Source organism: Melospiza georgiana, chromosome 13 (genome assembly GCF_028018845.1).
Source record: "Melospiza georgiana isolate bMelGeo1 chromosome 13, bMelGeo1.pri, whole genome shotgun sequence".
NCBI classification, from domain to species: domain Eukaryota; kingdom Metazoa; phylum Chordata; class Aves; order Passeriformes; family Passerellidae; genus Melospiza; species Melospiza georgiana.
In genome coordinates this window covers 18,738,154-18,762,753 of record NC_080442.1, presented here as the reverse complement: position 1 = coordinate 18,762,753, position 24,600 = coordinate 18,738,154, and the positions used below count along the sequence as shown (strand labels likewise).

General features: G+C 43.6%; 1 protein-coding gene across 7 annotated transcripts in view; it reads left to right on the top strand.

The window, feature by feature from the left end:
- Nucleotides 1-24,600, top strand: part of MEGF11 (multiple EGF like domains 11) — a 250,413-nt gene that overhangs the window by 106,772 nt on the left and 119,041 nt on the right. For 5 of the 7 annotated variants that reach the window (XM_058033851.1, XM_058033852.1, XM_058033849.1 and 2 more), the window contains exon 7: nucleotides 23,712-23,786. The exons of the other annotated variants lie outside the window; for them this stretch is intronic. In XM_058033851.1, the coding sequence (XP_057889834.1) occupies nucleotides 23,712-23,786 (75 nt within the window). The remainder of the gene's footprint in view (nucleotides 1-23,711; nucleotides 23,787-24,600) is intronic. 7 annotated transcript variants of the gene reach the window in all.

Here is a 24,600-nt window from a genome sequence, read left to right as displayed (position 1 = left end):
GGTGCATTCTGCATTAGAACAAGCTCCTCAGTTTGGGCAGTGAATATTCTGGGACTGTAGCATAGTTCCTGGGGGAATTTATTTGTGCTGTTTCCAGCTTCTGTATCAGCTCTTAGCCCAAAGCTGGTCAGACAGTTCCAGTGCAGTTCCTGCTTGTCTTGCTGGGAATGTCAGGTCCTTGGGCTGTTAGAAAGTAGAGCTGATGACTCTTAGGGGAACAGGGTTAGTGGGAAAATGAATATGAAGAACACTGGCTCTAAACCTAAATAAATTTTACCTGTGTTCTTTTGGTGCCTTCTTATGATGCATGTATGATATAAATTCTCAAAATCTATTTTTATGCTATTGCCAGCAGCCTACAAGTCGAGTAAGTAAGAATTATGGCTGTCATAACAGCATCGCTTATGAGGAAATAAAGGAAAAGACAACCATGTCCATACAGTACTTATAAATCTATTATAAACTGTGGTCTGTGCTTTGCTACACTGTTAATTTAATCTCCATTGCAGTGTACAGTTGATACAGTAAAGAAAATTTACTGAGCATGGAACTTGAGACCCGATTAACTCATCTAAATATCGGAATCAATTCATGTGTGTGTGTGTGTACAAACCTCCAGGAGCTTCGGGCTGTGTGATGGTCTTGTAGGGATGAAATCAGTTGGCTGCTAATTTGAAAATGCTAATTTGAAAATGTTAATTTCTAATTGCAGCTGGTGTTTAAAGATGCTCTTCCCCAGCAGGTGAGACAAGGCCACTGCCACGTGTCACTGCTGGAGACACAGTCCCTGCCCTGGCACCTCATGGCAGGAGCAGTCACTTGTCCTGCCCAAGGCATGGAGTGATCCTAAAATCTGTCATGGGCAGCCACAGCCCAAGCTGTTTGCTTGGAGTTAAATGTCCTGTCCCGGGGTCATTTCCCCACACGGCCCTGTTGAGTGCAGTCCCATGTGAGGGATTCATCCCATCTCATCCAGCTGGCTGCTCTGGGAATTGTAACTCCTTGCCAGCTCTCACAGACACAGAAGTGGGCAGTGCTTTGAATTCACTTCTTGGCTGTGCCTCCTCCCTGCAGCTCATTTGGGACCCTCTGAGGTTTTGCTTCCACCCTTCCCTCTGGTGTATGGCATGTCCTGGGATGGTGCTCTAGAAAAGGTCTAAGAACTGAACGAAAACAGGAGCTTTGTGAGAACACCTTTAAAACATGAACACACAATGAACTCCTGGGGAAGTTTCTGCTCTCAGCCAGGGGTTTATGTTTCTTTAACCCCTCAGGCCACCCAACCACGTTCATTTTACCTTCTCGTCTCATTATTCAGAGGTTGGCCACACTGCTCCCAATGGCATTCCTAGAAATGTCATGACTTTTTTTCCTTTCCTTGGAGCTTGGCCCTGTGCAGAATGCTCATTTTCGGTAAGCTCTGCTGATTAATAACCGTATTCCTGTCCATTTTATTTCTGAAATGCCCTTTGCACTCACTGGAGCAGCCAGGTCACCAAGCAGGAGAATGAAAACTGGAAGGAACCACAGTCTAAGCACTCAGTTGGCAAACAAATAAATAAATATCACACACCTTTTTTATGGAAAACATTAAATAAACTGAATGTGAGGAAGATACTGCACTTGCACTACTCAGGCCTTTGAAGTACAGGTCTATAATGTATTATTTGTTGTGCATCTGCCCCTGCTGCAGTATCAGCTAATGGGGGAAAGTTCCTTTAGATGTCACTTTGGAGTAAAAGCACAAGACTTAGTGGGTTCTGGGCTGCAGGAGGGGCTGGTTTGCTGCTCCCTCTGTGGCTGCAGGTAGCAGAGCTCCCTGCTTTTCCTGACAAGTGGTGATGGAGTGCATCCTGCTCATGGATGCAGGACTGCAGCCAAGGGGGTTTCTGTAGGTGAGGTAACAGCTGCAAGAAGGGGATCTAGGGGAACACCCACCTCCCTCATCAGCCCAGGGAAAGGCCAGCAGGGTGCCCACTCACAGCTGCTCTGAGGGGCTGGACAGATGGGAAACTCTGGGGCCCTGATCCAAGAGTGTAAATCCCACTGAGATCCCTGGGAGGTGGACTCTGGCTGCCATCCCATCCCATCCCATCCCATCCCATCCCATCCCATCCCATCCCATCCCATCCCATCCCATCCCATCCCATCCCATCCCATCCCATCCCATCCCATCCCATCCCATCCCATCCCTTTTCCCAGCCTGCCCCACAAATGCCCCTTTGCAGGGACAGAGGCACTGGCTGTACCACATTTGCATCTCCTGGTGGCTTTACCCTTGAGAAAGTATCTGGTAGGGATCTTCAAATAGTTTTTCATTCCCATGGCTCCTACAGAGCTATAATGGGGAGTAGGTCAAAGAGAAGAATCCACCTTTTAGCTCTGTTTCTAGTTCAGCATCCCAAGAGGGAAGCAGATGTGACTTTCCTGTGATGATCCATGGTGAGAAGATGTGAGTCCTGAGGAACTTCCACACAGTGCCTTAGTTTGGGAAGGAATGTCTCTGGGATTGACTCCCATGATTGGGAAGAACCTCCCTCCACTCCAGCAGCTCCTTCTGACCATGGACCATTAATGCACTCAGTCTCCTCCCTCAAATGATGGGGACAAAAAAAAGTCCATGTAAGATTTAACCCTAAAACCCCCCAGGTTTTCCCAAAAGGAAATCTGTGTCTGAGGGGAAAGAACCACTGTATTTCTCCAGCACAGGGCTCAGCTAAAACTGGTTTAAATATCTGTAAAAAACATTTATTTAGAAGTTGCATAAGCTCCCACTTACTCCTGTACATGAATTAGAGGATTCTGTTTTAGTGTTACTGTACTTCTCATACTTGCCACTGACAGCCTATCTACATCATATAAATAATCTCTAGAGCTCCTAATTTAGTACTATTACAGTCCAGATGAAATGTTTATGTAATTTCCCTTCTTTTGAGATAAACTTCAGATACAGAGAGAAAATTGACTGTAAAAATGACATTGTAGGACTCTATATTTATCTTCTCTCAGTGATTTCCATAGCAAATTTACTCCATTTACCATTTGAAGGCTTTTTTTTCCTGTTGCCTTATTGTAAGCATGGCAAACTGAGCATGAAATTGTACCATCATGGTGTGTTTCTCCAAATCACACTTGTCACACTTGTAATCTCAGTAGAGGCAAAAGACAGATTTGGTGTCTGGGCTGCACTTGTAGCAGTGATCCCTCTGTAATTACAAAAAGACTGTTTTATTAAATACCACACCTCTGCTATTCCTAGGCTGGAGACAGGGAGGGACATGTTGGGATTAATATTTACAGAGGAGTTTTGCAGCCCCAGCCAGGAGCAGCACTTTGGTGTGATAGGCATTGTCAGGAGACAAAATTTAAAAGCCTTTGCCTCCAACTGATTAGTCCCATATGCATCCTTTGATGCTTAAAAAAAGGGTTCTTTTCCTCAGGGCAGTAATAAAATCATCCTTTTCTGTCTCATTGTCTAACTGCAGCCAGAGAACTGCAGTATTTTTGGATATTCACCAGTCTGCCAAAGGCTGTTGGTGGGTTAAAATGAGTTCCTAGTGAGGAGGGGGAGACAGTCAGGCAGAAACAGACACAGAGACAATATAAGTCTTGTTTAAAGAAGGAAACAAAAGGGATCCTTTGCACCAGATTTTTTTCTTTACTTTTTACTTTCCTGATCTTTTTACTTTTATGTCTTGCATTATTAGAGCCTTCAATCCAGTACCTTTTCAGCTCAGGTTCTTGTCTGAATGCCCGGGGTCTTTGGTAAAACAAGGTAAAATGTGCTAGAATTGTAGAAGGTGAATCAAACCTCTGATGTCAGTCAGAGTCAGGAAAACATCAGCAAATCCACTGAAACCAGAGAGCAAACTGTCATAACTCCCAAGCCACAGGATCTGCTATTGGAGAGCACCTAGGGAATGGGTGCAGAGAGATCATGGCCCAGGGGATCTGATGGATGTGGAGCTGTGTGGTGTAGATGCATTTAAATACCACATAGACTTCATGAGGTTCAGAGTATGTGCTCAAGATGAGATTAGGCAGCATATGGTCCTGGTATCTGTGACTGTCAACACATCCCTTCCCTTCAGCCATAGAAAACTGTCTTCAAGAGGTAACCTGCTGGTGGGAAAAAATCACTTATTTATTGGCAGTCTACTCCAGAAGCCAAACTTAAAAAGCAAGAGTGGCATATTAGAAAATATTAAAGATCCAAGATTAATTTCAATAAATATCCTCGTGAAATGTTTTGATAGATGGCTATATTTAAAGGAGTGGCAGAGTCATTTTGGATAAAAAGCAGTGTCCTTTGGTGGTTTTGTTTTGTCCACAGAGGTGACATTGAGTGAGAAGCTAACTCCTAACCTTTGAAGTGCTCCATTCACTGCATGGTCTTGGTGCCCAGGGATGTTCAGTGTTCAGCTTTCCCTGGCACTGGATGGGGGAGGGAGTTTCTGACTAACATCCATTTTTGATGTGCAACAAAGATGCCATATGGAGTCAAATTGGTGATCGCGGCTGCTTCAAATAGAGTGTTATTTCTTATTTCTGACATCTTCACATAAAAATCCCTTCAAGCTTGTCTTTTAGTGCTGAGCTCTCACATCTCATTGGCCAAGTCCTTGATGGAAACAGGGAACGATCTGGAGAAGTCAGTTTTACACAGGCATTTTTCTGTGTTTTATTTCAAAGGCTCCTATTATTAATAAATTGTAAAGAACATTCTTTTAATCTACTGCTGCACCTTCTCGTTGCCATGAATTCATTTCCTGTGATGATCATGGCAACACAAAGGCTGGCTCTGTAAATTCAGGGCTGTGCAGCGAGACCTGACAGAGCAGGGTCCCTGCAGCACAAGGCATGGAGTGTTCCCAGCTCCCAGTTTTGGGTGGCAATTAGCTCCCTAATGCTCCCAACCTTCCCACCTCCCACCTCCTCTCACTGGGGATAATATTGACATTTAGAAGCTGCAGACAAATGCTGCAGTAAGGAAGGGAATGCTTTTTTAATGGAGGCTTCTGCCATAGCTGGGAGAGAGCAAATGTGTGTACACAATTTGCATGCATTTCAATGTGTATCTCCTGATGAGTTTCAGGGCACTGTTTGTTTCAGGGGGAAAAATAGCTGATGTAGTCACCATAATTGAATGAAGTCTATTTTAAATATTCTAATGCAGGAGAAAACCATTCTCTGCAGAAGGCCAAAGTGAACCTGTGCACCTATGAAATCACATTTCAGTCCTCAAAATAGTCCTGGAATAATAAATAGACCTTTTTTGGCTTCTGGCACAGATAAAGTCCCTCAAAAGGCTTGATGGCAGTGATGGATCCAGGACACTGCTAAGCCTGTCACTGACTGGGACATCTCCTTGGTCCCTTTTGTCCTTTGGCTTTAGGAATTGTTGGTCCCTGCCTTAGCCCCATCTCTGGCTGCCCTACAGCCCGTGAGGGACAGGTGTGGACAGGCATCTCAGCACTTCTCCCTGGGCCTGCAGGCTTTTAGCATCAACCCCATGAGCCCACCCAGGACTCTGGCTAAATCCCAGGTGCTGCAGTGCTGGTGATGTTTAAATTCTGGGACCTGTCCAGACTGGGGCAGGTTTCCCCTCCAGCTCGGGGTCACTCCTTGGCTCCACGGTCACCCCTGTATCTCTCTGGTGCCGTGACCAGCCCAGGGACAGGAGAACACAACCCATGGTGAGGTGAAATTCCTCTGGAAAGCTGCTCCCACCTTACCCTTTCCTTCCTGTATAGTGACTTGGACTCAGCATTTCACACTTTGGGCAAACTCTTGTCTACCCCAAGCCAAAGCCTTCAGGAATTGTTTCCCCCCCATATTCTGCTACAAACCAACTTTAACTGCATCTTTTCCTTCAATACCTTTGTTTTTAGGGTAAAGAATATAGAAGAGGTTTAGGAAATGGAACTCAGTCATTTTCCATCCTCTGAATACAGCAGACACAGCTTCTTGTCCATACATGTGCTTAGTTACTCCTCATGGTCTTGGCTTGAAGGCTTCCACAAAAACCATCCAGCATCTTCCAGATTTGACACTGGGATGGTCCTGTGCAGGGCCAGGAGTTGGACGTGATGGTTCTTGTGGGTCCCTTTCAAGTCTGCATATTTTGTGATTATATATACACATATATCCATAATATGTAATTCTATATATTCATAAGATTTTTTTAAATTGTTCTTTAACTGTTTTTGGGGGGATATGAGCTGGGAGGTTTCTTATTTAGTGGAACTTGATTTTTAAAGAGCTCAAGACACCCAGGAAAATGGCAGAAGTGGTGCAGGGTGGGCAGAGGCAGGCAGGCAGCAGGGATTCCTAAAACACAGCAGCTGGAATAATCCAGCAGATGTGGCACTGAGCTTCCCTCTGTCTGTACATGGCACTGGTGACTCTTTGAGGTGAATTAGGGAATGATGGAAATAGGAGCCCACATAAAACATGCATTATTATCCATCCTGTATCCACAGCAAATTTTACAAAAGTGACAAATTCAATTTATTTTCATTAAATTTTCCAGTTGCCTGGAATATCAGAAAACAATGTGATCCACCTGGGTTTTCTGCCTTGTCTCAGACCTGAAAGAAATTCTCTAGTCCACAAATGATCAAGATTACTATTTGCTTTGCTTTCATGAAAGGTTACCTGTAGAGTGCCTCACATTCATTGGGAAATTTATTTCCTGATGAATCCAATTTACATTAATGTGGGCTCATTAAAAGATAATTATTGTGCTGAGAAGAGGACCACAGCATCCATCAATAGAACATCTGTAATTGTTTTAGTCGTATGATAAAGAGATAATTCTGAGTTCAGCTTTTCATAATGCCACTCTTATAAATGTCAAAACTGGATCCTTATTGTAGCAGCTATGGCAAAACTTAATTACTCTGATAATTATTATCAAGAAGCAGATGTCTCGCACCAGCTCACCTTCTCTCCATTAGCACAGTATAGAAACCTTTAATGTTTTAACAATCAGGACTTTGAAAGAAACTACAAGGGTCATAAATGTTAAAATATCTGGAGCAGCCAAGCTTTGCTTGGAGGAAATTAGCACTTTTGAAGGCAGCATTTGGAAAACTGTTATACAGTGGTCCAGCTGCAAAACTCTTCAGTTTCCCAGCATTGGAATAGATTTAGTGAAGGTACTAAAGAGAAAATTTGGTTTTATCTGATGAAGTTTGCTCCACACACTGAGTTCTGGTTGTGTTAGCAGGCTCACCCCTGATTAACACTACATAACAATAAATAACAGATCCTTGCAGTTGTAGACCTCTATACCTTCTTGTTCCAAGTGTTTCATTAAGTAACTAATTAAGCATCAGAGCACCTGAATAAACTGGGAAGATGCCCTATGCAATAGAGTTCATGGTTTTTAGCCTTGATAATTTCTTCTTGGTGTAGGCAAACACACACTTGATAACAAGGACAAAAAAATAAAGGAAATGAACAGTCAGGAAGAAGCAGAAGGGCAGATAAAGGATCCAGTCCAGTGCTGGAAATCAGTGGAAATGATGTGTGAGGTGGTGGGGATGTCCATGTGTGCTGCTGGCAGAACAGGTAAATTCTCTCACCTGTCAGGAGGAGTGCAAGAGCCAGCAGAAAATTCACTCCCAGGGATGCCCTGGGGACTGCAATTCCATGCCTGGGAGTGGAACTAAAGGGACAAACAGACCTCATACTGTCCCTTCCACCCAAGAGCCATCCATCCTGCAATTCTGTGATGCCACACAAGTGCCTCCATGGCAGCAGCAGCTCTGCCATTCCGTGTGCATCTCTCTAGTGAGCACTAGGTAAATTCTCTGCCTCGCTGGGAAATTTATACAGGAAAAAAATATTTACTGATGCCTCTGACAGTCAGAAAACCCAGACAGTCAAGAGTGAATTCATAAACAAACCGACTACAGAGGCTCTAAATGTCCAGCAAAAAAAAGGAGAGAAAAAACTCAGCACTATTTGATTCAAAGAATATGCATTAAATTCTTATTCCTAAGGTTTCCTTTTGAGTTTGCACTTGCAGAAGGCACAGGTAATTGTAAGGACATTTTTCAGCCTGAAACAGCTCATCTGTTTGAAGAACACTCTCACTAGGACCTGAGTCACGCGCCCAGGTTTGGAGTAGCAGCTGCAATCTAGCACTTTGATTAAGGAAGTCTAATTTAAAATTACAAATGTATTTTTCAAACCATTCTTTCAGCTCTGCAAATGCCGAGATTCTTTGTGAAGTGTAATACAGTTACTTTTATGTAGTAATACAGTTCTCAGTGTGTCTCAGATAACATCAGGCTCTTACATATTCTGACTAGGCAATGAATTTCAGTTAATAATGATGTTTGAGACATTAGCACCTTTCATCTGGAAATACTGAAGAAATACAAAAACAATACAGAAAGCTCAGAGCAGGATTTCTGATGGGCTGACCAAGGCACGAAATGTGGGCCGTGATTCATGTCTCACAGTGGGTCAGGCTCTTCTCTTTCCACCCCGGGCTCTCAGATCGTTCCCTGTACAATGGGCTCGGAGCCAGATCTAACATTGTATTTTTATGGCACTGCAAAGCACAAACCACCTCCTACTGCTTCTTACATTTCACAAAGGTGGGAATATGACTGTGATCCTGCTCACTCAGGAGTTCATCCATATTTAGAAATGCATTTAGCACATCCCAGGCCAGGTTTACATATGCATATGCATGGCTTGAAGCAAAGCAAACGCTGTAAGACCAAGCCCAGCTCCCATGAGGGAACATCCAGTGCTGTGACACGGCTGCAAGACTGAGCAGGGCGAGTCTGGCGTGGAAGCCAGGCCCCTGGCTGCCCCAGCTGGGTGCTTTCACACTTCACACTGCTCTGCCCCACGGCTTCCTGTGCCACATGATCTGCAGAAAAAGTGTTTGCTGAAGATATCCAAAAGACACACAGCATCATTTTACTGGAATTACTGCAGAGACCAGAGTTGTCATGAATCCACCAGTGCAGATCACTGAGATAGCAATGCTGTTTCTACACAGGATTTTTTATCTTCAACCATCCCATGATTAGAAGAAAGTTCTGGATATCACAGTGAAAAGCAGGGATCCTTGAGTTCCCTCCAATATTTTTAAAGGCTATCACTATCACAGATAGGGTAGAGGAAATGTACCTGTCTGTGGAAAGTTCGATGGAAATAGATACAGACTGTAGCTGCAGCTGAAATAATGACTGAAGGAGCTGTCTTAGATGAAGAGCACACTTCAGAAATACCCTGTCGCAGAGCACTTTTTTCTGAAGTTAAACCTAGACAGAATCTCTCCTAGGAATAGGGAAAATTGATTTGCTTACTGAATTGCTCACAGGAAAAGCTGATGTTGAAAGTTAAAGTAATTACAAAGAATGGAAAACAATTGGGTCCAAATCAGAAGGTTTTTTAAAATTACTGCTCCTGCCTTTGACTTAGGCAGTAATGCAGGGGTCTGTTCCCTTCACAGCGAGGATTTGGAATGCATAAAGACCTGAGCACTCATTGAGCATACATGGTAATGTCTTAAAAACAGATCTATAATTTCTTTCTTCTCCCTCTTGCTTGGTTTACCAAGGTGTCCCTGGGGTGCTCATTGTTAAACATATTCATAAAAGTCCTCCAACTCTAAGAGAAGTGAAAGATACAGAGAAAAATCCTGCTTTTGGTTAAAGCTGAGCAGCACCACCAGAATTTGCCAGTGGCTCAGCTCCTCCCTCGGTGTAAATTAGCACTTACAACTCCAAATGGAGTTTTGTAGTTTCCACCAGCTTGTTCTGCTTGCAGCATTACAAGTGACAGCTGAGTTTGGCTCGTCCTGCTAGAACAAATAGGAAAAGGAGAGAACAAAATATCCTTTGCCAGCACTTTCCAGATGATCTTTCTTTGTGATAGAAGTGTTTGTATTTTATTAAGTGCCTTTTTCACACAGTCCAGCTACTTTTTCTTGAGCCTACAGAGGGAAGACACAAGCAGATCCTCAATGGGGGCCAATTGATGGTGATTCAGCAGTGAAATGGACAAATTCTTACAGCACAAAGCTGTAACTCCTCACCTGTAGCCATCGGCGTTGTTACTGTGAGGTGGGGCTGGTGGAGCAGCTGAGAAAGGCACCTGAATTATGCAGTGACCTGACACAGACTGGAATTTTCCCACTGAGGAAGTCCTGCTTGCTGTAGTGGTGATTATGCAACCCCAGCTCTGGTTTGTTGCTCTTTCCTTTCCTTGTGTTAGAAAATAGCAGGTGTACTCTGCAAATCTGCACTTTCCTTATGAGATCTCCATCTTGTCTTGCTTTAAAATCTATATTATGTGAAATGTCAACCTGTCCACTTTTGTCACTCTGGATACTATCAATATCAGGTTAATAACAATGACTCCATGGGAACTGGGGTGGGTTAGCTGAAAAACTCTGCTGATTGAAAAAGAGTTAAGAGCCATGCCATCTGCAGAGTGACAATGCTCCCTGCTCAGCCTTCACTTCTCTTCCATCTCATCTCCAACTGCTGCTCTGACAGCTCCCACAAGGATCCAAAGGCTGGAGAGGGCTTGGCCAGGCAGCTCATCCCCATTCCCTGAGCTGCAGCACATGGGGGGTCATCACACTCCCACTTCTGCTGCTCTGGAACATTCTCCTTAGGAATCTCTGCCTGCAGGAGACTCACCAGACCCCATATTGGCAAGCAGAAACATCAATGCTATTTTTAAAATGGCTCTAACCTTCTGTTGTCCTCATCATTGATTGGTGATTGGAAAAAAAAGAGCAGAGTAGTATTTGATAGGTGACCTCTGACATGAAGGAATACAGCAGTGCACAGCAGAAAGGGAAAGCAAGAGGGGAGAAAAGACAAAGGAGAAGGTTTTAGGCACCTATAGTGCATCACATGCACGTATATGACTGAGAAAGTACAAGAAACCATATGTTTCTTATTCCAATTGTCCTCTGCACCCTTCCCTCCAAAGAGGGGATAGTAATGAAGTTTTATTACACATAAAATTAGCTTCTCTAAGTGCTACCATTAACTAGATAATAAAAAGAGTTGCCTGAATCTTGCAAAAGAATTGTTTTTTAAAATGTCAGTTAATTGCTAAATGACTTCAGCTCCTTTCCAACTACTTTGTCTTTGCAACAGTGAAGACTTCAGCAACTGACTGAGAGGTTTTATGTCCCTCTTCTTCATTCCTTGCGAGGAGAAGGAAGAGACAGAGGCAGCCTCTTACACATTGCAGCAGCTTTTGGTGTTGGAGCATCCAGTCTGTCCCTGGTCCCCTTAGTGCCCCCAGGACAGGCTGAGCCACCAAATAACAGCTCCTTGGGGTGTTCAGGGCTCTCCCAGGCCCTGGGCCCACCTGGACATTCCAGAAGGAAGAGTTACCAAAAAAATTATCACAAACATGCTTTCAAACATAACTGTACTTCAAAAGGAGTCTTCTTTGGATTGCTGGAGATGGGTCTGTAAGCCCTGAGTTGGGGTTTAAACTGTTTCAGGTGAGGTGTTCTTCCCTGGAGCCAGGGATGAACCACCAGTGAACAAACAAAGGAAGTGGAATGAGGCAAAGATGGGGGGAAGTTCCACACCAACAGCAGCAAAGCCCTGTTTGGATCCCCCTTCAGGCACGTTCATTACTTGTGGTTGGGGATATTCTGTGTGAGGCTGGGATCCCATTCCTGCAGCCCCTGACTCTGCTTGGCTTTGCCCAGCTCCAGCTCTGTGAATTCCTTTACATATGCTCTCCTTGCTCTGTTAAACCTACTTCAGCAAAGCTTTTCAGAACAGGCTTAACATTAATCTCATGCTTTGAAATAGTTTTAGTTGAAGCCTATGAGTGTCTGGCTGGAGTAAGTGCTGCTCTTAGAGCAGCTTTGGAAAAGCCCATCAGTTGTGTGCCTAATGCCTGAGCATCCCCATGCAGAGCACTTTGACTTGAGAGCAAAGCATCCCAGGGACACTGGAGAAGGCTTTCTGGGAGCAAAGCATCCCAGGGACACTGGAGAAGGCTTTCTGGGAGCAAAGCATCCCAGGGACACTGGAGAAGGCTTTCTGGGAGGAAAGGATCCCAGGGACACTGGAGAAGGCTTTCTGGGAAGAAAGGATCCCAGGGACACTGGAGAAGGCTTTCTGGGAGCAAAGCATCCCAGGGACACTGGAGAAGGCTTTCTGGGAGGAAAGGATCCCAGGGACACTGGAGAAGGCTTTCTGGGAGGAAAGGATCCCAGAGACACTGGAGAAGGCTGTCTGGGAAGAAAGGATTCCAGGGACACTGGAGAAGGCTTTCTGGGAGGAAAGGATCCCAGGGACATTGGAGAAGGCTTTCTGGGCTTTCTGGCTTTATCCACAGCCTAAAGTATAATCAGTAATAGAGAACTGCATCCCTGTCTCTTCCACATCTCCTTATCTTTCAAAAGTTCTATTTAGATTATTGTATAAATCAGTATGAGTCAAGTTTGACTTTGTTTTTATCCAAGGATGATAAGCTCTTCTCATCCTATACAGGAAAAAACACTCTTTGCCATCAAATCTGTCATCTTTATCCAGTTTTTCTTGGATGAAATGTCTGTGGGACTCAAATGTCAAGGTTAGTTCCAGTTTTCTTAAAATCTGACAGAATCTCATATAAAATAGGTGGAATTTTCTCCAGCAAAAAGGCCTCATCTAGGCTGTGGCCAAACTCTGCACTAAGTTTTAATAGGGAGCTCAGAGAATTAATTAGGTATGTAAAAATTGTTGGCAGTAATGAGAACTCATGTCCATCTCCAAAGCTGGAACCTGTGGTTGAAGAGAAGAATTGCTTGGGAAGACATCCAGCACTGGTTGTTTTATGTGAGATCCCAGTGACTTCCACGGGAATTCCTTTATGGAAAGTCAGTGGGATATGGCACCCTGGTCATTGCTCTTTAGGAGGCTTTAAGGACTTCTGTGATTTCTATGACTTCAGCTGCCCCACAAGACAAGGGACATGGTCTGAGCCACGTGATGTGGTTCTGGGCTGAATGTGTGGGTGATGCAGGAAAGCCAGAGGAGAGTTAAGTGGGTTAGGAAGTGCTTGTGAATAAACTCCTCACCCTACACTGTCAAATTGTCTCTTCTAGATAGATCCACAGCAAAAAAAAAACATTTGACTCAAGTTTGCAGAGTTATATCGTATTCCTGAGAAAATTTTCCATGTCCTGGCACATGAAGATGTAAATTTTCTTTAGGTGTGCTGACGGTCCTTCTGAAGAGAGATCAGAGGAATCTTAAATGTCTTAAAGCAAATCAAGCTCTCCAGATATGGTTGTGCTTTTGAATATGCAAAATATCATGACTGGAAGGTCTTTTAGCCAGGAGTCTCTGAGCTGATGTGGTTCAGGCCGTTGACAATTCCATTTTCTCTTCCCACAGTGCAGATGTTCACAGTGTGTAATGCTATTTATGGGTAAAGGAAGATGCTATTACAATGCTCTGGTAATGAAGGAAGAGTTCTGTGGGTTCATTGCTTCTTTGTTAAATACAAAACCCAATAAAGGGATTTGGAAGATGTCTGGGAGGGATAACTAACAGAGAGTGAAAAAATAGGGAAAAGGAGAGACTGATGGAATGGTATAGATCAGAACACACACTGGCAATTCCCTCTGGTTTATATTCTGATCACACAACAGTGTTACTCTGCAGTAACTCCTTGAAGCTAATAGTTTATAAAACAAAATTAGTCTGGAGAGAAAAGCAGGTATTACACAATTGTAAAAGGGGAAGAGGAATTTGACCTCATTGAGAGACATTAGTGAGCAATAACTGGAGGGAAATTCTCAAAAGTCTAAAAGTCTAACATTGCACTTTGAAAATGGATGTAGGATCTGTGTAGCTGTGATGCCAGAACATGCCCAAGTACAAGGAGCTTTGTGCAGCTCCAGGGGCTGGCAGCCAGACCTGGGTTTGTTGATGCCCCACACGTGCTCCAGCAAAGCCAGAACCACCTCAGACAGCACAGAGAAATCTGATGCAGCATCAACAGTTTACACATTTAAACCCAGTCACACATCAGCTTTTAAACTTTTTATCAATTCCGAAAGTAAGATTTAGAGTCCTGATATGAAGAACTTTTGAAGAATTTTCTTCTGCAGAAAGATTCTTTCTGAAGATTCTTTCCTGGGTTATGTGGACGTTGCCTTTGGCTGCTGGGGCCAGTTATAAGTGGCAGTCACTGCATTGGGTTTGCAGGGCCAGGTTTGGTTGTGGGGGACCACAGGAGTGAGAAGATTCTGTGAGAAGCTGCCAGAAGCTCCCCAGTGTCCCATGGAGCCAACGCTGGCCAGCTCCAAGACAGACCCAGCCCTGGGCAAGGCTGAGCCTCTCAGGGCTTCACTGGAATAACAGAGTTGAGATGGGGAAACCCCAAACCTGTGCGTTTGCAGTTGGTGGGAGGAGTGAGAACACGTGAGAGGAAGAGCTCTGCAGAGCCCAAGGTTGTATTTTCTGTCCCCTGTCCAGGCAAGGAGGGCAGTGACAGAGTGGCTTTGGAGGGCACCTGGTGCCACCAGGGACACCCCCAGGCACTGCCCAGGCAGCACATTTGGACTCCCTGTTTGCCAAGCTGTGGAGGCTCTGGAATGATTGGTGATTTCAGGATGTTGTTTTCTAAAGAAATTGGAAATGCTGGGAAATGAACTCCTAAAATGCTGTGTATGTGTGTAACTCTTTTCAAAAGAGTTTTGGAGTATCAGCTCTTTGAGGAGGTGAGCCCTGTGCATATTAAAATGATGCCTTTTCAAAGCTCTGAGCTGTTGCTAAAATGTTACAATAAAAAAGTCATTCCCTCCCAAACATATTACCAGTTAATGCAAACACAGGATTTTTAAAAAGCCATTCCATTCCTTGGTGCTGAGAGCAAGGGAACAATGCAGAGGCTGCAGCTCCTGGCAGTGACCTCCCGTGTGACTCAGTGTTCCCTGGAGAGGAGCAGCACGCTGGGGCTGGGGCTCTAATTAGGGGACAATAGGCAGGAAGAGCTCCAGAACTTTGAATGGGGTCAAGAATACCTTTTGATCAACTAACAGAGGCATCTTAGGATGAAAGTCATGAATGTTAAAAGCCATTTCAAAACAGCATTGGAGTAGTATAAGCAACACTTCAAGCACCTGAGATCAAATAAGCAATTGTTTTGTGGAAATTCTTGATCAAAGAGACAGCAGTTCCCTGCCTGCTGCATCACCAGGCTGTGAGAGGGGGAAGTGAGCACCAAAATTCAGGTGTATCTCAGCTTAACACACTGTACAGACATGGGCAGCTGCACCCTGCAGGATACATCCCTACCTCCAGCACTACAGGAAACAACAGAAGTATTTTCCTACTTGAGTTCCAGATGCAGGGAGAAAAAAAGGATGTTACCAAGGGGAAAATGCAATATGCTGACCATCTGGTGAGGCACTTGCAGGCAGGGTGAGATCTCAGCTACAGGAATGGATCCCCCACATCTCTCCCAGCCAGACTGCCAGGCAGCAGAGATGCAGCAAAGATTTGGCTATTAAGAGGTGCTGTGAAATACCGTGGTACTTGAGAGGATTAACATAACCAAGTGCAGGCTTCAGCTGCTTGACTCTTTGTATGCTTTGCACTTATGTAACATAATGTAGCAATAAATAATGTAGTATTGCATTAGACCATATGTTGAACATTAGCAGGAGTGATGTCACACACTAATTACTGTGAACAAATGACCTCTGATTTCAAATCCATTGTTTCAGAAATGTGCAAATGTAACCCTATTTAAATGAGAAGGACCAGGCAGGTCCTTGCTGGGGAGGCTGCTGTGAGGTCAGGCTGGGTCTCAGTCCATGGGATGGGATCAGCAGGGTCCCTGGGCAGGCACAGGACAGAGCTGGAGACCAGCACAGCTCCAGCTGAGCTCGGGCAGTGGCTGAGGCTCCAGGGCTGAGCTGAACTGCAGCCTCTGGCTCCTTGGGCTGGGGGTGCACTCGAGGAAGGCTGGGCAGGGCTGTCCTGTGCACCCAGGACCCTCAGAGAGCAGCCCAGTACCGAGAGCAGGACTGGAATGGCACTGCTGGGGATGCTCTCCAGCGAGGAGCTTCCCCACTGTCCAGGAGCACTTTGGAAGTCACTCCCAGCTGTGCTAACCTCTGCAGAGTGCCTGGTGTGTCAGGTCATGCACAGAATCAGTGCTGGAAGAGACCCACAGGATCATCCAGTCCAGCTGTGTGAGATTGGTTCAGTTTGACCAGAATTTGACTTTTGCTTACCAAATGGAACTTCCTTTCCAAGCTAACTTTTTAACCATCCCATCTTTCAGAACCTTCCTCAGAGGGATGGGTCAAATTTGGAACACACTGTCAATGCCAAATTCTCTCCCTTGTGCATTGCAGAGGTTACATTGGTGTTCAGCCTTTAGATTCTGAAAGCTGTGTAACAAACTAATGTTTACAGACTATCATTCCTTATTTCTCTTCTTGGAATCAGCACAGCATAGATATTTTTGATAAATTATTAAATATATCCACCTGGTAGTCAGGTTGAGCAGTGTTCATCCTAAAGGCTCAAAAAATAGCACATTGCAAGTGCAGTTTTTACTTATTATGCAAGACTTCTTCTGCAAGCAGAAGTGAAGAGTGGGAGAGGTGGAGATACAATCCCATGTGTTGATGGAGTGATTACTTCAGGAATTCATTTATGTTTGCTAAAAAACTTTATGCAGATTTGTCCAGGTCATTTGGAGCTCTGCCTCTCAACTGTGCACATGCTGAGGATTATGAAACCCCACTGAGTTCTCATCTTCTGAATTCCTTTTATCTTGTTTTCACTTTGGACTGCATCATACTGAAATTTAGTGGGAATATGTTACTTCCCTAACTGCAGAGTTACCATAATGCATTTAACATGGCCTGCATATCAATTACATTCCTATAATCATGGATTAAAGAGTCTGGAACAGCTCATATAAAGAAATCAAGAATTTAGTTAGGTTTTATAACTGTGGGCTTAGAGTCAGTGAGAAATAAAAATGCATACAGACTTGGTTTTCCTTCTCTTCCCTTCCTTGGGCAGCTGCCCAAATGTTGCATCTCTGAGTTAGAAAAGGAGTTGGGTTTGGCTTCTGTACAGATTCCACATTCACTGAGCTGCTTTCTTCATTTAGTGAGCGCTCTCTCTGAGCAACACTGGCCACATTCATCTTTATTAGGCTGTAATGGGAGGCACTGCACGGGAAGCCTTGATCCTGAGCTCTGCATAAAACTGCAGCTTGCAGATGCTCTAGTCCTACCAGCTATTAGCTCAATAAATTTATAATTGATATATAGGTGTAAGTCTTCCACATCACATACCTGAAAGCAAGAGTTATGAAATTTAATAAACTGCCTGTGTCCTTGGAGCTGTGATCTCCCTTCATGGGAGAGAACAAAATGTCCATCAGTGCTCCTGACAATTACTAGAATCGTTGTTAATGTACTATGAGGAGTAATTCACCATCAGGGCAAGCTCTGAGACACAGTAGGCAAATTTAAAATATTTTATTGTGCTAATATTGCAGTTACAAGTGATATTTTAAAGCAATTTGCCATGATAATGTCAATGCAGTGCTAAGTAGTTCCTTTTAATGCTGTTCACAGAGAAGCTGATACCCACACAGATGTAGCAAGGCCCCTGAAAGACTGGCTTAATACAAGGGAAAAAGCAAACTCAGTGTGCTGCAGCACAGTTGTGAGGAGAAAGGTGCTGGGTGGGTTTCTGGGAGGGGGCCTGAGACCAAGCAGTGCTGAGTAACAGATGGAGCCAGCACACACCAGTGACTCCACCATGGAACTGGTGCAGTGCAACTCGCATCTTTTTCTTTCTAAGGAAAACAAAATGCTATAATCATATGCAAAAATAGTTAACTGTTACCTCCAAGGCACTATTTCAGCACATTTCTAGGATATTAAGACAAACTAATCATGTCTCTAATAAAGAGATGCTGGTTTTCCTCAGCACTATGCAAGGGAAGCAGCATCTTCCTGGAGGTGTATATTTGATGAACTGCAGCACTGATTATTTGATTGATTTAACTATCAGAGAGGTTATAATAATAATAAACCAATTCAAGACATCATTAACTAGCAGAGCATTTGAAATAATAAAAATGAGACAATGATTCATGGGCACGTTCAGATTTATTTTTGAGGACTGTTGGGGTCTTTAGGTATTTAGAGCCAGTTTATACAGAATTATGGACACTTATGAAATGCTGTTTTCTGAGAGAAATTATTGATTATAACTGGTTTGGAACCAAGCAGAAAACAAAAAGAACATCTAGAACATCAAAATATCTCCAGAAGGAGTTAGAAAAATGCTGAAATTTACAGAGAGCTCAGCACAGGGTAAGAGGGGGAACTACCTCCAGCACCAGATATTGGACAATTAGTTACCTCAAATTTAGTTTGGAAGGCTTTGGAAAAGAAATGGTTCTTTGTTATTTTGTGCTACTTCACCTATGGGTGTCTTTAATTATGCAAATGTGTGCCTTAACACCGTTGTGGAGACAAATACTGGGGATATTTGTGAGTGCTGTGGATGCCTGGGCTAAAGGCTGACTTTTGAGACACGCCAAGCTGCCATGGGATGAAAGAAATATAATTTATAAATGCATTCATTTGATTGGTGAAACATCTGAGTTTCCATTGCTGTCTCCTGTAGTCCATATGAGTTTGCCTCCCCACACTGATGGTTTGAGGATCTTTAGCATAAACAAAGACTTTGTAATAATGGCTTCTCCATCTCTCCTTCCTTCTGACACCGTGCACGTCCTTTACATCCAGTGGGAAAAACTGATCTCCTACGGAGACTTTGGAAGCCACAGAAGAGGCTCCTCTTCCCTTCCTGAGCCTCACCTGAGACCAGGTGGCCTTAATGTGGCTATTGGAGGTTTCATTCACATTTTCTACAATTCCTCTTTATTGCTGCAACAAAGGACTTCCTTTAACTAGGCCACCCATTAAAGATCAGATACTTTTATCCTTTCTTGCCAGACACAAATTCTTTTCTCCTATCCATAATATTCTTCTCCTGTTTCTGTTTCATAATCAATGTAGGGAGTTTTATTAGTTCCAGGATCTAATTTAACATCAAAAGAATCAGACCACCTCTCTGGTGAGTGAATGACTGGCAGACCTGATTCAGGGAGGACATAAGGCACGCTTAGTGTTTTATAGAACCAGGTTTTCTGTCTGCCAGCATCGCTGCCTTCAATGCAGGGAGAGCTGAGGGAAACCATGGTGGGTACAAAAGCAGCAGTAAAGAGTTTTTTGTGCCAGATCCCCAAAGTGTGCCTGTAAAATATTTCCTAAGGCAGCTCTCCATCATGCTCGTGTTAAACCTTTTAAGTCCATGTGTAATCTGGTAAATCTTATTCATCCAGATAGATGGATTGGAATGAGAACTCACCCTGCGAGGAAAGACTGGCCTGGAGAAGATAACAGTTCTTATTTGTCATCCTCTGTTATTGTAACCATATTACAGGGGATAATGAAGTGCAAGGGACAGCAATTAGTTGGTGGCAGCACAAGTGATAAGCACAGCACCAGGACTTTCATACACTGTGGTGTGCAACGCAGCCTATTGATTTAACGGCGGGTTTTCTCCCTTTCACTCCAGTAAAAAACAGCACAGAGATTTATGTGAGCAGCGCTGCTTTGGAATACAGATCAGGCTGGAGAAATGCTGGTGTGAATCTTTGGATGCTCACAGTTTAACAAACCCCAGCCTAGGTTAATTCATAAAGTGCTTTCCAAAGGGGCTGGATGCCGTGTGGTCCCCAGTAGGGCTCCTTGGCTCTGCTCCTCACACCTGACTGCAGATTAATCTGCCTTTTAACTGTGCCTGCGTGGAGCCACACATGCTCAGAGCCACCAGCAATGTGTCTCTCTCCAGGCCTCTCCCAACTGGGTCACCCTTCAGCTATTGCTTAGTGGGAAATTATTCCCTTTGAGATTCCCCAGCCGCTCCATGGGGCTGACTATTGTCATGTTCTGGCACTGAGATTGTTGAACAGATTATGGGCAATCTGTCAGTTCAGGCTGTTCAAGGAGAGATGAAAAATCAGACACGTGTTGCTCTCACACACTGAGCAATTCGAACAAAGACAACAGAAAAAATATTTTTCCCCATTTATTACTCCATTATTATTTCCTATTATAATATGGCAAGCAAAGCATGAAGTGCACCTTGAATAAAGAGCTCTGATGATGAATGGCCCTTGGCATTATCAAAATGTTCCTGTGGATCTCAATGGAGAATAATTTCAGGTGTCTTGAGTAGGTTTTGGTATTCAGCTGTGGAGACTGAACCCCATCCCAAAAATCACCTTTGGTTGCACCTAGGAATACACTTCACTTGTCACAGCTGAGGCCAATCAGCTACAGGGTGATGATGCATTTAGATTGGTTTGTAATTAATGTTTCTTGGAAACTTGAAAATTAAAATCTAGAAGAATTTATTGTTGATCTTGGGGGGATTTTAAGATCAGTTGAAATCATGGCCTTTGAATACAACCAGGCCACCAAGATGGTAGGATTTCCTGTATGCACTTCCAGAAGTGTCCAAGGCCAGGCTGGGTGGGGCTTGGAGCAACCTGGGGTAGTGGAAGGTGCAATGAGATGCTCCTGAAGGTCCCTTCCATCAAAAGCATTCTCTATCCCTCCCTCTTTAACCTTGAATTATGTAACATAATGAGTTGCAGGCTCTGCCTTGAGCAAGGTATGACTTTTTTTGGCTTTGTCTCAGATAAATAATCATCTGCCAGTGAACATGTTTAATATTGTCACCTAATATTGTAGGTTAAAAAGAGAATTGCGTTGGAAATTTCATTCTGGTAAACAAGCAGTGAGATGACAAATGCCACAACAACTCCAGTCACTGCAATGCTTGATGTTTTCTAGTCTTGGTTTTATATCAGCTTCCAATTACAGCTACAAAGGCAGAACCCCAATGCTGATGTAATTAGAAGACATATAAGCAAATTAAGAATTGAACAAATATTTCAGAGCTTAGAATAAACAATCCTAATAACCTTTATGGCCATTAAAGAAGCCTATTTTTTATTCTAAATAAAGGACATTCTGGCAATGGCTGAGCAAGGATGAAAAAGTTGTGGGGAATTTGAGTTAGTGGGATGATTTACTGTGGGGCAAGAATTCCAGAGCCCTGGCCCTGGTTTAAGATGGTTTCTCGTGCTCTGTGTTGGCCAGGGCAGTCACTGGCTGGATCCTCAGCTCTTGGATTAAACCAAAAAAGAGCCCCATGGAAGCTGCACCCCCTGTGCCCTCAGGCAAGTTGTAGGAGTAATGATCCAAAAGGGTTTAGGAGTTTTATTGCAGCAGGGAGGCAGCAGGGGTCAAATCTGCACCAGAAAACCTATAACTAAGTCTGTAATTCTTTTATGGGCAAAGCTGCAGGGATTTCTGCTTGATTAAGGGTTGCATGATTGAGGCCAGTGACATTAACAGGCACAGAGTCCCCTCTGCATCTAAAATAGTGATCAAACATGACAGGAAAAGCCATGAAATACAAAATCCCAACACTTTCTTGCTGGTAAGAGTGGCTGCATTCTTCCCATCCTTCCCAGCTCCATAAATGGGATTTATTTCTCTTTTTTTCCTGCCATTCAAGGCAATTTTTGGAACTTCCCTGTTGTATTTAATGCATACCTCTTGCCTGTCCAGCTTTGCCCAGCTTTGTTTTGAGGCTACATGATCAATAAATGTCACTGCTGAAGTGCTTTGCCAGTTCAGGTACCAGAAATGAAAACAGAAGCTCCAGCTCTCTTTTACTGGTTGTGACAAATTGATTCTTTTTGGTCTACCTTGCATTTCTCTCACTTCAAGTGTCTGAAGAGAGGGGGATTTCTCACAGCACCTGCTGCTGGACCTGCCTGAATTCCAAGATCATTTCAAGATTTGTTATTAAATTTGTCTTGTGCTGATGTAAAAGGGGAAGTGGTGAGATTCTTGTAATTTGAAACCATTTGTGTTTTGGCAGTTAAAAATACTAAAACAGAGACTGTCCATGCAGAATGAACCTGCACTTGTAATTACAGTTTGTCCCTGAATACTCAGGGCTGTGCAATTAGGTGAGGAATTATATGCTTAAAGGACCACTTGGGCACTTTATGGCCAAATTAAAACATAACTATTCATAAGTACAGGTGCATATATATTTGCTTAAAAAGAAACAACAAACAATTATTGGATCCCCAGAGGAACATTTGTTCCCTTGCCCAGGAAATAACAGGACTGACTTGTGCTGAAGGAAGGATTTTTATCCTTGCTGCATGAAACCTTACCAGGATTGTTTTCCAATTACTCTTTTGAGCAACAGCACAAGTTCAGGAATGGATTAATCTGAAACTTTACTTGTAGCTCCCTCAAATACAAGTTTACTCTATTTTATAGCCAGTTTTGCTGAGACACAGAAGTGCAGAGAACTTTGCCACTTGGTTTAGCTTCTTTTCCCCAGAAGTCCATTACAAACACTTGCTGTTCTTAAGAGTTTGTGACACATATGAAATGTAGAACTCACATTTCTTTAGAGTCAGTTAAAGAACTGAGTGTGCATTTTTGTCTGCTGGAATCTGTCCCTGAGATTTCCAATTCCTTTTGCTTAATTTCTGTGTTCTGAAAGTTTTTAAACTGTCAGCAAAGATGTTTTACCAGTCTTCACCTTATGGCAGGAACTGAACCCTACTTTCATTAAGGGGTGGAAAGGGATGCCAATTGGATTCTTTTTTCCTCAGGTCCCATAGGAGGAGGTATGGGTGAGCAAAAGCTACCACTGCAAAAAGAAAAAAGAGCAGGTGAAATATGTACCCAGTGAAAAAAAATCAGAAGAGCTTTACTCATCTATGCAGAACACATACAACACCTAATTAAATCAGGTTTCATTGAAATTAAAATAAACAGCCTGAATTAATGAATGCAGCTTGTGAGGAACACTCAGCTCCCATTGTGCAGGCAGACTTTACACGAGGCATTTTTGATAAGACATTCTGGGGGGCAGAAGCTGTCGCTGCGTGTTTGTACCCTGGGGAAGGGCAGAGGACAGGACAGAGATCTCTGCTCTGGCACCTGGATGTGTCCCAGCTCCTCTGCTCCCTGCTGGGTGACCTTTGGCAAGTCACATCTCATTTCTGACAGCTCTGAAGGCATTTTGTAGTCTCCTCAGGAGTAGCAATATTTAGGAACAAAGCATCGTTGTCCCAGTAATGTGTGATTTGCGTGCTGCTTTATTCCACAGGATGGGGCTTAAACAAAATTTATGGGAAATGCTGGCTTGTGCTGGATCTCTGCACAGGAGTGAATCGTACCCAAGATCAATAGAGTCATTCCCCAGCCCTGGGGGTTTTGTGAGTGCCACAGCATAAAGGAATCAGCTCCTTCCCCAGCAAAACACTATGCCTCTGCCACAATTGCTAAGCTTGGGAATTGGATAAATACTAAATTCTGGGTTTCAAGTGTTTTCCATTTCTTTGTGACCATTAATGAAATTACAACCCTGCTAATAACAATGTAACATCCCAGCCATGGAAAAGGTATGTGAGAATTGTCAGAAATGCAAGTTTGAGTGAAAAAGGTGCAAGTCCTCGCTTGTTGTTATCCTGCTGACTTCATCAAGGTTATACAGTGTTTTCAGGAATGCATGGGAAGTTATTTTCAAGTTATTATTTTGATTTTCTATAAGATTTGGCCACCTCTGATGGGCTGGAGGAGTCCAGCACCTCTTCGGCAGAGACTGGTGGAAACAGCAACTACAACAGTGAGTGGTTTCCAACAAATCCAATGGCTCCTGTAGGGTGGTGGGATCTGAGGGAGCTGCTGCCAGCCCGGCCCTGGGCATGGTTTCTCTCCTGAATGCCACACAATGCTCTGCACCCCAAACCTGAGGGATGCTGAGGCGCAAACTGAAGGGAATTCAGTAGTTTCATGCAGTGTTTCAGTTAAAAGGGTCAGGGTTTTTAATTCATCCCAAACCTGTGCTTTAGGCAGCTGGATGGATGCAATTTATAGTCCCATGTCCTTAAATGCTTCACATTGTACCACAGGCCTGCCTGGTGCCCACCTGGGCTGTTTGACACCTCCAAAACGCCCACTGGGGACACAAGACTCCTTCTGCTTCTCCCTTAATATGGTATTCTGAGGTTAAACAGATGTTAAAGCTTCTTCTGAGCACTAAAGACCTCATGGAGTTTTACATTAAACTAGCTCTAGGTCAGTATGTCCTGGCCATATTTCAATTTGGGTAAATCACAGGGCACAGGATTGGATGTTCTGGCTCATTTTATGCTTCATCCTCCTCATTCTGCTGTGTATCAGTAACACTCTGAGGACCAAATCTGGCATCAGCTGCCTATGGTAGGACTGCATCCCCTTCTACCCAGAACCACTTTGATCTCATTTCCTTGTGCAAAACATCTACTGAGAGCACTCAGAGCAGGCAGGGAAAAGAGAACCTCAACTGTGTCGGTATTTGCTCCTTTAATATATTTTGGGATGTGTGTGGGTTTATTTACAAAGCATGTGTAGTTAAATGTCATTGAAAAATATAATTAAAAATCAATTAAGGGACCATT